The sequence below is a fragment of the Mycteria americana genome, chromosome 6 (genome assembly GCF_035582795.1).
Source record: "Mycteria americana isolate JAX WOST 10 ecotype Jacksonville Zoo and Gardens chromosome 6, USCA_MyAme_1.0, whole genome shotgun sequence".
In the NCBI taxonomy this organism is placed as follows: domain Eukaryota; kingdom Metazoa; phylum Chordata; class Aves; order Ciconiiformes; family Ciconiidae; genus Mycteria; species Mycteria americana.
The window spans coordinates 20,628,131-20,640,240 of NC_134370.1; the positions used below are offsets into that span (position 1 = coordinate 20,628,131).

Below are 12,110 nucleotides of genomic sequence, written 5' to 3' on the forward strand. Positions count from 1 at the left end.
GGCTAATTTGTTCAGCTAATGAACCATTTCGCAGAGTGGGACGCAGACCCATTGGTCATAGAGTGTCACCAGTGAACTGTCTTAGTGTAACAGCTGCACCTGCCCTGGTGAGCATCCCAGACTTGGCCAATGTTAGCATTTGATTCAAATGGAGAATGAGGGTGTCACACTGAAAGGAAACCCATAAATGCACTGTGCTTCTTTTCACAGTGAAGCTAATGGCATTTCATTGTGGAGGGAGAGTGACCCATAATGCTGTAACCTTATAACCATGGAGGCTACCCTTCAAGTGAGTGTCTTTGTGCAACAACTACCTATTTGAAACAAGACTGGCAGAGCCAGAGTTCCCCCAGGAAATTAAATAGGATGACTGTTTCTTCAGCACTGTTTTCAAAGCAGCCCTTCCCACTAATGGGCAAAGTGCTCCAAATACTCATGGGATGGAGATAATAGATTCTTTCTAGCGATGTTTGGGTACTATTCATTTTAGTGCTTAAACCCCAAAGAGGCTTCTTAGAGCCACGATAAAGGTTAGAACAGCTCAGCTCTGTGGTAGCCAGTAGCTTCCATGTGAAATAGCATGAGATGTGAGGTTCCTGCTGGGTTCAGAGTGTAACTTTGAACCAAAATGTCCCATTGAAGTGCTGTCATTGCCAAGATGAAATCAGCTCCTTTCTCCCACCCTGGAGAGCGTATGTACACAGATCCGGAAAGTGTTGTCAGCAGATAGAGTCTGCCAAGATTTCTTTATCTCAGGGCGGGCCTTGAACCCAAGTTTCCCATCTTCCAGGTGCATACTTGAACCACCAGACTGGCTACTGTTTTCTGCTGGGTCTACCCTCCCTGTGTCCCTTGCTCTTCCTCAGGAAAAAAGTGAGCATCCCTGTTTCAAATGAAGACAAACCATCTTCTTTTCAGGAGTGAGTTTTTTGTGTGAACTTAGTTTTTACTTTCTGGTCATCATCTCAACTAATAAAATTAATCAATACCATAACTGCTAGAATTAGTCTTGGCTTACACTACGTCTTTCAATAACTGCCAGCCCAATAAACTGAGAAATATTATGAAGAATGGAAAATGTCTTGAGATCACTGACCATATCCAGAGAAAGTCAGTGCTTTCATGACTGTTAGGGTCTAAAGATGAGAGCAGCCTGCAAGAAAACCCCGTCTTCTGTTAGTAAAGTATGATTATTGCAGGATCTAGGCTGTGCCAATTAAAAAGTGATTACTGACCCACAAGGTTGCCAGAAAATATGAAGTGCACCGTCATGATACAAAAGGCATTGCAATGACACGTGGTGTGAAGATAGCATCAGGAGGAACCCTTTCTCTGACTCCAGCAGAAACCATCTGACGCAAAAGAAGGTTTTGTTCGTACCCAGTGAAAGCAAGTGTTGTTGAATGAGTCAGGTATGGCTACTGGTTGTGGGTTAAGGATACTTCTGCATCAGATCAATAATTTCATTGTACATGTGCAAAGGTGCGTCCAATCCCCAGATGAAATCCAGGTGTGCCCATTCAGGAATCTTCTTGTGATAGGTGAGCCTCTTAATTTGGGACAGTAAAATTGCCGCATCCTTGGGATCTGCAAGCAAGTCTTGTCCCCCAGTCCATGCTGCAGTTGGTACAGTCATCTCTTCTACATTGCAGAGAGGAGGAGAAGCCTGGAAAACATGAAGCAGTACAGGAATGAATGTCCAGGAAAGCACAGCAAACTTTAAACATGCATTTGGGGCTTCCTTCTGTCACTGTTCAAAGTAGAGGTGCCTAAACCAAACAGGAAGGAAGTGCCCTTGCTTGCCTTTTCTGCTGTCCTTGCAGGGATGACCCAGCTGATAGCACAGCCAAAGGAAAAATGCCTCCTGAGTTGACAAAGAATTACTGTTGGGTCTTTGCCCTCTTAGCTAGGAATTCATAGGGCAGGAACCTGGAACAAGACAGAAAATGTCAGGATGCCTCTGGATAAACCCCCATCTTGGTCCTTCTGGAGTACTGGTCAGCCCCAGAAGACATACATGGTCAAGTTAGAAAACAACACAACATGTGACAAGGATGAAAAGGAGCATGGAGTGGCTTCTGTAGGAGGAGAGAGCAAGTAGCTTAGGACTCCTGAGTTTGGAAAATAGAGGCCAGAGCAGGGACAGGAGACAGGCTTATACAATCAGAAATGGTAGGAGGAAAGAGCACAGGAAGTAATTATCCCATTACTTCTCATAACACAGAACCTAGAAGGCATCCAGGGACTTTGCAGGGGCAAGCAAATTCAAGACAAACCAAAGGAAGTTGTGTTTCATGCAAGCCATCATTAAAACATGTAACTCGTAATGATAGGCTGTTGTGGAGACCTAAAAGGTAGGAAGGTCAAGGATGGGATTAGAGTCTTGAATGGAGGAGAGGTTTCTCAGGGACTGCTTGAGAACAAAGTCCTTTTGTCTCTGGCTGCCAGAATCTAGGGGTAGCTATTCGCCCTCCAGTTGCCCTCTTCCTAATATTGTTTCCCTGAGCTCTCATACATTGGCAACTGTTTCAATCAAGCTGGTAGGCAAGATGCCTCTTTGGTCTTATCCACTAGATGTACTCTTCTTTGTCAAAATTTGTTTTCTATCTTTCCTGCCCTTACTTCCTCTTATTCCCATTGATCATTTAATTGGAAAGTTTTGGTCGTCTTCTCTCTCTCTCTTTCTCTCTCTTTTATTTTTAAAATTTATTATTGCCATTAGTGCTTGCATACTTTCTCTGTTGACTTCCAAACTGGAAAGTAGTAATACTTTCATCTACTTGTATTCTGAAAATGTCTCTCCTACTACATCCTTGCTCTCTTCCTATGTGCTTCTGCGTTGTCCAAGGGTGATAATATTGTTTCACCAAAATATACCTGTTGGTATTTTTCCATGTTCTTCTTTGAACTGCCTCAGTCATAAGCTTGGAATTTCCCTGAATGGGCCTCCTAAGAGGATGAACAATAGAAGGGTAGTTACAAAGCCATCATTCAGGAATTTTGTTGGTTCTTTCCCTGTTGAGCCTCTGACTCCGATCTAAAACCTCAATGGAAGTTCTAAGAGCTACGAAAGAGCCAACAGCAAATTAATTAAAAGTCTCAATCAGTGAAAAAGTCAAATGTTTTGGTCAGAACCAAAAAAAACATGGCTTCTGCAGAAAGACCCAGGGATGCTCTGACAGGCAATTTGTTATAGTGTGTAAAGTTGCTATCAACAACTGCCTCCAGCAAGTTGCCCTCACTGCTGCTGCCGTGTCCTCTTCTGACAGTCATGTTACCATCACTCAGCTCTGTGAGTGGCTCCTTCTTATGTTTTTGTCTTCCCTCTCTGGTTTGAATACAGAGGTCACCATTTCTAGTTCTTCCCTTGTGCTCCTTGGCTTTGCCTGCAGCATGGGTTGTTACTACCATCAATGAGGCACCATCAATGGAATCTTAATATTGAAGGTAAGGTAAGGTGTCTGTTAACTCCTTCAATAGTAATAACAGCAATGACAATGAAGGCTTAGCAGTATTACTCCTGCGTGTTTGTACTTGCCAGTCTGTGGCTAGGTGCTGCATTAAACCTGAGTCAATTTGCAGAGCTCCCCGCACTGTGCCTTTGTATCCCTTTTTCTTTACAGGTCTAGGGCATGGTTATAAAAGCAACTTAATAAAATCTAAATTCACAGCCAAAAGTATTGTTTGATTTTGAGTACATGCCTGTGCAGACATCACTCAAACATATCCATGTGTTTGCTGTGTTGAAAAGTGCATTAACACTTTTGCACACTCCCTGTACTCACAGCTGCTTCCTGCTCTGCTCCAGAGCCTGCAGCGCTGCCAGGGAAGCTGCCTTGCATGCAGCAGCTTCTGTGGCTGAGCCCAGACTTTATGAATCCTGAAAGTGTGAGCCCAGGGACAGAAAGGCAGCTTCCATCAGCACTGCTGCTGAGGATGTGCTGTGACAGTACCTTGTAAGTAAGGGCTATAATGAGTCTACTAAGTAAAGAGTTTATTATTTATAGTTCTGTTGCTGTCCAGACACTGAGAGCTTTGAAAGCAAGAGATGAAAATACAAGGGCTTTTACTAGTACAATTTGATACTTTACAAAACAGCGTATGTCTTGCTCATTTCTTGACTCCACGTTGGAAACAAAACTAATTTCTTAAGGTAAGCTCTGTTCAGAACTGTGGACATAATTTATAAAAGGTACTGCATCCACAATAAGAAGAGTAAAATATACCTCTACATACACAGCTTCCAGCGTACACGTTTTTACACAAATACAGTGTTTCACTGTTGGCTTCAAGTGTACCTGTATCACATAGGGTATTTCTGTCCTGCTGGCAAAAGAAGGATCAATGAAAAATAGTGTTTTGAACTGAGATGTCAATGGTAAACCACAAGTTGCATGTGTTTCCAAGAAGTTAGCAATGGCTTCACAGCAGGATATCAGCTATACCCACTCTATACCATTCAGCCAGCGGTGAGTACCTATTTTGTCTTCCAGGAATTTGCTAGTACCTGTCTCCAGTGGACTATGTTCTGCACAGAAGTTCCAGCAGAGGTTTGCGCAATATACACATTCATTCGGTTCTGAAAGAAAACATTCAGTGAGTATTCTCTTCCTCCCTTCTATTCAGATGTACGTCAAAACATCTGCCACAGCAGTGTCACGTACCAATAAAACCAACAGCAATTGGAGTGGCGTGGTCAGAGACTCCCTGAGTTACTCCAGATGTGGCGATGTGTCAGGCTTGGAGTAGCATTGAAAGAACAACCCCCAACCAGAACATTTTCCAGGATAACTGAGAATCTAAAAGAATCTACAGGTGGAAAGGATAGAATAGAAAGTCAGCAATTTAGACCCCAAACTAGTCGGGTTTTTTTAGGAGTCTGTAACAAATCCTGTGCGAGAGAGTATCGCTGTTGGACAGAACAGCAAAAGGAACTGCAACTGCCTGAGGAATGCATGACTATTTGAAATAAAACACACCCTAGTCCTGTAGAGGTTTCCTAACAAGTTGCTGTGTGATCTTTCCTCGGAGAACACGCTCTAAGGCATTTTTTGGAAAACACTGGAGCAAAATTTTCATGCCCAGGTGGTCTGACCTACAGCTGTACATAGCATGAGGTGCTCAAGTATGTCTTAACCCCCAGTGTCTGCCAACTCTCTCTCAGGTACCCCCTAGGTATCCCGTGCTTCTGAGCACATCCCTGATGGTCCAAGTCTTGGAGGAGGAGGACAAGGGGGAATACGTGTGTTTCTTTCTCCGTTGCAAAGAGCTCCTGGAAACACGAAGCAGGTAGGGGTTTTATTTCTTCTTCTGTGGTGTGCCAGCATACTCAAGATCTCTGACAAGACCAGTAGTCACAGTATGAACCAGGAGACGGTGCCCTAGGTGAGGTCTGGCAGAAGGCAGACTGCAGTGTTTTGGGGGGCTTTGAGCAGCTGTTGATCATAGGGATGGTGCCAAGTGCTCTTCTGAGGAGTGAGGCAGTGGTCCCCTGCCAGTTATGGGGCAACCAGCAGATACCGCTGTCTGGTAGTGGGTAGCGTTCCCTGCAATGTGACACTGAATAATAGAAATTCGGGATTCACACCACAGGATAGAAGGTAAGTTTTGGGAACAGAAGCTTAAACTCTAGAGCTGGTAAGAGTTATACATACCATGTCAATGTTTTTCAGGTTACAGCCACCCAGACTGAAGAAGACACTTCTACAAAGCCTGGCAAAAGCTCGGTGGCTGCAGACAGGGACTATTAGCCTTCTTAGACATTCAGTCTGGGGAAGGAATTGTCTTTTGCCAAGCAAACCCTGTGAAATACAAAGGTAACATTCATTTAAGAATGTACACTTGTACATTGTGCTGTTGTTTTTAAAAGGTGTTTGTGTCCTGTTCCTCTTCTCCAGCACTTTCAGTGGTTCTCACTTGCTTTTTCTTTATTTGCTAGATAATGTTCCCACAAACAGGAAAGAAATTAGGTGTTTTTCCATTGCATCAGCCTGCTCAGGCATTACTCAGTTTGTGTTACATCACTTTTAATGAAGAGATATGTTAAATGTTAACTGCAATTTGTATTTTAGCTCTAAGCTTGCACATCGGTTATGGCTTTGTCTACAGGAATCTCGGAAACCTTTGAGGATCTGCATCTTCGTACCTCTCTGCGTGACCTGTCCCAGTGCTGCACTGTTGCCCTAGATAAAAAAATTTTCTTAATGTCCAGTCTGAACTTCCAAAGGCTTCAGTCATAAGGTAAACCTACCCACATGCCAATGACTAGACTTCATAAAGCCCTATATTTAGGGCTGTTTATCCATTTTAAGAGCCGAACAAACAAGTTGTCCTGGGAAGTCCTTGACTAGTGTAAGCGTTATTTAACAACAACTAAAACATCAGTGTGTTACCAACATTATTCTCATACTAAATCCAAAACACAGCACCATATCAGCTGCTAGAAAGAAAATTAACTCTATCCCAGCCGAAACCAGGACACAAGTATATGGTTAAACACTTGAAACGAAGATATCACATACCCTAAGCAATTTTTCGGGAAGGTAGAGGAGTTTTGTTGCTGGGCTTCCAGCATACTTAATAGTAGTGACAGGTGCCAATTCAAAATAGAGTTTGATTTTTTGAGCCAGCTCTGGCATTGTTGCAAATGCAATGAAAGCTGAGAAAATAAAAAAGATGAGTTAAGAAAATAATCATTTGTACATTAGACAGTTTTCAGTATTTATAAATTATATTCTGCAATTGCAAACCTACAACCAGCCTTGTTAGTTGTTCAGAGACTATGGTTCAGCCTAGATTTGTGTGAAATCTCTCTTATCCATATGTTACCAGCTTGTAGTTTTATTTCCCTCTTCAGAGAGAAATTTCTTTCTATATTTTGCCTTTGCAGCTTTCTTCCAAACCCATTTAAACATAAATGCACACTTCTGATGTACATTCATGCATTTCATATACTACTGGGAGGAACAGTTGTTTTCCTTCTGGTCAATCCAATTTCATATTATCTTTTTTTTTTTTTTCTGTGTGTCCTGTCCAAACTGGCCAACTTCTCTTTCTATACTCTCATCTTCCTGTTTTGTTTATTTTGGTCAACTGACCATCTGCTATTGGGCACACCCATGCATCTTGGAAAGAAACGATTTGCATGGCCCACAATAATTTCCAGTATAATTCTAAGTCAACAGACTTACAGCAGCAGTGCATTTGGCCCATTATGTTTTATTGTCTTTATAATAACTTAAAAATGCCTACATGCTGAAAATAGCTTATCCTGTGTTTTTCACACCTGCAAAGAGTTAATGAAAACCCCAGGTACATTCAACATGTCAAATCCCATTTTACTTCTGTTTTCCTGAAACATTAGTCTGTTGTGTGTAACTTACCGATGGTAGTACCTTGTGAATAGCAATGTAGTGCAACTTTGCCTGTCCTGTTTTCTCCACAATGAAATTTCTTGCTGCTGGAAGGTCAAACTTTGCCATCGCGTCAAAACTGCAGGCAGGAGATTGAAAGGGAGGCATGCATAAATTAAAAATCCATTTGAATTCACATTTTTATTACAGGCTGGTCAGCAAACAAACAACATGACCATTTATTGAATCACTCAGCTATTTTAGGTTCTGTGCTTTTCTGGCACTGGATATGGAACATACTACTCAAGGTTTTCTGGGGTATTTTCTCTCTTGACATCAACAGAAGGTCTATAACTTCAAGAAGTATCATCAGGTTGAATTGTAATGTTCTACACAGAAGGAACAGGTGGTGATATAGTAACAGAGCTCCGTCCATGGAATCAGACATTTTATACAATTTAGCATTAAAGAAAAAGTCTATTTTTAAATGTTCATTAAAATAAGTGCAAAAATGATTTACATTTTCTTCTTCGGTGATTTTAGTGTTACTGTAATATACAGACTAGTGTTTCTAAATGGCCTCCAAAACTGCCTCCAGGACTGAGGAGTGGCTTGGACATGACCTGTGCAGGTTCCTCTGAGTTGCTCTGCTGCTATATGTCTAGTTTGAAGCACCTTTTCTAGCATTAATTAGAGGAAAGTGGTCTCCACCACTATTAAAGTTCACATGTGTGTATAGGGGCACCTCAGCAAAAGTGAATGTAACGAATGCCTGAAAGTCTACCTGAAAGCCCAGAATTCATCTTGATCAATGGAATAATTTTGATGTTTTCTGGACCAGCGATTCCCTCTGCTATGTCCCATCCAAACGTCAAAGCCAGCATCAGCTAGCATGAAGCCCAAGCTGTTGTTGGGAAGGTTTGTGACCCATTTACTAGCATCTCCCAATACTCCATGTTGGAGAAATACAGCAGATTTCAAAGCTGAGAAGCAAATCAGAAACAAAACAACAATTTATAAAATTTCTTGATTTTCTGTTAGTTCAGGGACTTTACTGTCCCGTATTCAATATTGGGATTTGCTCCTGCACCAACTTGAAGGGAGACAACTAATCATAGGAACAAAACATCCCTTTCTGTAAAGAGAAAACTTCTTCTAAGCTTCTGTAAGGGTTTATGGAAAGATCTGCCTGACACCAGCAAAAACTAGCTTGGCACCCTCTGGTCATTGTTTGTGTAGCTCTACCACATTAGCTTGAGATTCTCAACAATGATATATAGAATGAAGGTGTGGGATTGTTTGCAGAGGTTTCCTTTACCCAAAATATGAATCAGTCACTGATATTAACCAAGCGTAAGCAAAAGCAAAGCAAAATTAGAAGCTGGAACAGCTTTCTCAAAACAGGCCGATTGGGAAGATTACAGCCTTTACCCTATTTTTTTTTTTAACTTTCACTCATCAACTCTTATAATGAGGATATATGCTTCATATTATAGTGGATTTTTATTATAAATAGGTGTGCTTGATGTAAATCATGTTGATCTTGCAGCTGTTCAGGGCAGCCAGAATTCTCTACTAAAATTTCACTCGTGTATAAGCTTTGATGGACATTTTACAAATATAAGGCATCTCTTTCCAGAACGTGCCCTATCTAGGCTGATTTTGTCTCATATTAAAGAACTGTACCTGGGTTTCCCTGATTCTGTGTACCATAAGGGATTCTGTTAATGGTAATGATATAACCATCTTCTGTTGTCCCTTCATGCTCCTCATTGGGGTACCCTTTGTAAGTAATGAGCTCATTCTAGAAGAGAAAGTACAAATGCATTTGCTTGCAGAAGTCCATTTCATATATTATATGCATAAGATATTCACACTGAAGAAATGTTAGAGGGCAGATACAACTGGGGATTTAGTCTACATATATAAAGCATCTGAATAAAGCAATATCAGATTGGATATTGTAACCCTAAAACTACAACAGATTTCCTTCATTCTTTGTGTTATATCCAGGATTCGACTATTCAGTTAAAATCTGTTATAAAAAACCTGTGTTATACTACTGCCATACAATCACAAGCCCTTGCATTCTGGTGATATAAGAATCACTATAAGCTCATAGCAGGAGCTTACGATTCCCATAGCTGAGATGAGCAGCTGCCTGGGTGTCTGCTCCTGATCTGGTGCAATGCAAAGTGAAACCAGTTTATTTAAACTACCTTCAGAGAAATCCAGAGAGCTTCACAACTGTGCTTTTGTGAATGGCGCATATGCAATGAGTACCACTGAAAAACTGACTACGTTATGGAAAAAACAGGATTAGCCACTTGCATAGTCACAAGGGAAATCACTAGCACTGCCAATCTTAAGCTCTGAAATAAGTATCACTTTCGACCTGTAACATTCAACTTGTTTTGTTATAAAAGAGGATTGTTTTTTATAACTTGTACTCAGAGAATTACTCCATGTAATTTGTCACACACGACAGAAACCCCAATATTTTAGCAATTGACTAAAGATCTAAACAAGCTTGCTCGGCAAGAGGTGCTCTTCTGAAAAGCTGGCCATTTCTGATCTGTGCTGGTCGTTCAAAAAAGGAGGAAACATAAGCCACTAGTTATTTAGAGTCTTCTTTGATGATGAAATGCTGACATTCCAGATGGTCGTTCTTTCAGATAGGGGGGATAGTGCCAGCAATAGCAAACTGGTAACTGATATTTAAAAGGAAATTAACTCTGGAGATTTACTAAGGATAGGTGTTTGCCTTCATTTCTGTCAAACATAAGATGTGTTGTTACACATGCAGAGGGAAGAGAATAGAAGAGAAAGCAATAGTGTATAGAGTGATTAGACAAGGATGGGTTAAATAAAGGCAGCTTATCTACCTTGTTATTTCCAACACCTAGAAACCCCTCAGCTGTGAGACATGCCTTCCTTCCATCCCCAGGTCACTCTATCGAGCAACTTACAGTATTCATAAACGCTTCAGGATCCACAGCTCTCTTCTTCCTCCTGAGTTCTTCTGAAGAAGTAATTCCCTGAAACAAATATGTCACAGCAACCAACAGCCATATCTTCTCTCTGGATAAAACAGTACATTCATCTGTCAGTAGTTCTGCTCTGCAGTTGTCATCCAGACAGGTTCTGTGCTTTTCTGATGAGGGAAGTGCTGCCTAATACTGAATGGCACTAGTCTGGTACTCCCTACTTGTTAATTAAATGGAACAAAGCTGAATTTAAACACCTATCTGAGGGAGTTTGGCAGCCATCTGGATTCCCTGCTAAGGTTTGGACTAGGGCGTTGCTCTCAATCAGGCCAAAAGTATCAGTGAATCCAAGGAAAGGAGCAAAGCTTTCAGAGAAATGGATTTCACTTGTTCTTCTGAGAAGCAAGTCACTTGCATTACCACGTTCACGCATTAATTAGGAAACATTTCTGGCTAACTCTGGGGAACACTGGAGTTATTGGGCAACTCGTAAGGAAATCAATCATTGTCACAGTGAAGTTTTCAAAGTGGAGACAATCAAGTTGTTGGACAGTTAACTGAAAAAACAAAGACAATTGAAAATAAACAAATTAAAATATTTATAATTTAATTAAGAACTTAGGAACCTAAATAAAACACATATTTATAGTTGCCTAGCATAATTTATACAAAGCTGCTCAACAGCAAAATTTATCTATTCCATAGGATGAGGATGGAGAAAGGAAAAGAAAGCTTTGCTAAATGTAATGATAGGTAGAGACTGAGTGCAGGACATCTACTTTTGTTCAGGAAATGAGGAACAAAAAACACCCGAGGGGAAACCAGCCTGTTGAGCTGCACATATAGCAGGTCCCCAGTCTATGAACACCTACATACTCCTAGCTCGAAGAAAATGCAGACTGCTTGAATTAGCATTCTCTCTACACCATACAAACTCCTGGAGACCATGTCTAAACCTCTGTTGTCCCAGTGATAGAGCTCTAAGCTAGATTGGATTCGCCAACATATCTACTGCCTTTATGGATTTCCCAATCAACAAGACTTTGTAACATTTTCCCAAAATAATATGAATAGCTTATTTTTTCTTATCACAGAACAATTTATATTCTAACTTTCTAACACTACATTCTGATATAATCCATATCTTGAAAATACTTGGCTCCTTTTGCAGTAAAAGGAACAGACATTTTAAAAACTTCTTTTTACTTAGCTTCAGCCTCCTTTCTTTTGGCTGAAAGCCACTGCCATCTTATTCCCACACTTGACATTTTCCCATGCCTCTCCAGTTATCCCAGAGTTACCCAAATTCAGGCTAGGCGATTCATGCTACTCCTCTTTAGCCAAAAGGAATCTTTCAAGAAATAGCCATCCTTTCACCTATGTGAGTTGCAAACAAAACCGTATAACAGAATGTATTTGTTCTCGAATAATAAAACAACTCCTCAAGCCTAGGTTTGATACCGTCTTTTGCAGCTCCCACAAAGCCTTCACCAGTTTTGGGTCAGAAAGATGTTAAAGCATTACCGACCTCGTGCCAGAAATCATGTGTTTGACTGCGCAACAGGGACGCGCAACAGTTTCCATTCCAAGAAGAATGGAAACTCAGTTCCCGGGTGTTTGGAAGCAGTGCTGGGTAAAGATGGCAGTGAAACGATGGTCATGCACCATTTTTTCCCCAATCATGCAGCACCTTGATAATAAGCATCTATTTCCTTCCCACTCCTCATTCCTTCTGCTATCACTTCAGCTTTTCCCTAGAGTAGCACCAGAG

The 12,110-nt window shown here is 41.0% G+C and overlaps 1 protein-coding gene across 1 annotated transcript; it reads right to left on the reverse strand.

Moving 5' to 3' along the window:
* Nucleotides 1-1,432: 1,432 nt before the first annotated feature.
* On the reverse strand, nucleotides 1,433-11,884 carry LOC142410918 (lipase member M-like). The gene is given in 11 exon segments (XM_075504099.1): nucleotides 1,433-1,666; nucleotides 2,878-2,949; nucleotides 4,508-4,579; nucleotides 5,655-5,801; nucleotides 6,522-6,658; nucleotides 7,383-7,406; nucleotides 7,409-7,491; nucleotides 8,137-8,335; nucleotides 9,039-9,156; nucleotides 10,322-10,433; nucleotides 11,868-11,884. Coding segments are annotated over 11 exon segments (1,215 nt in total).
* Nucleotides 11,885-12,110: the final 226 nt, after the last annotated feature.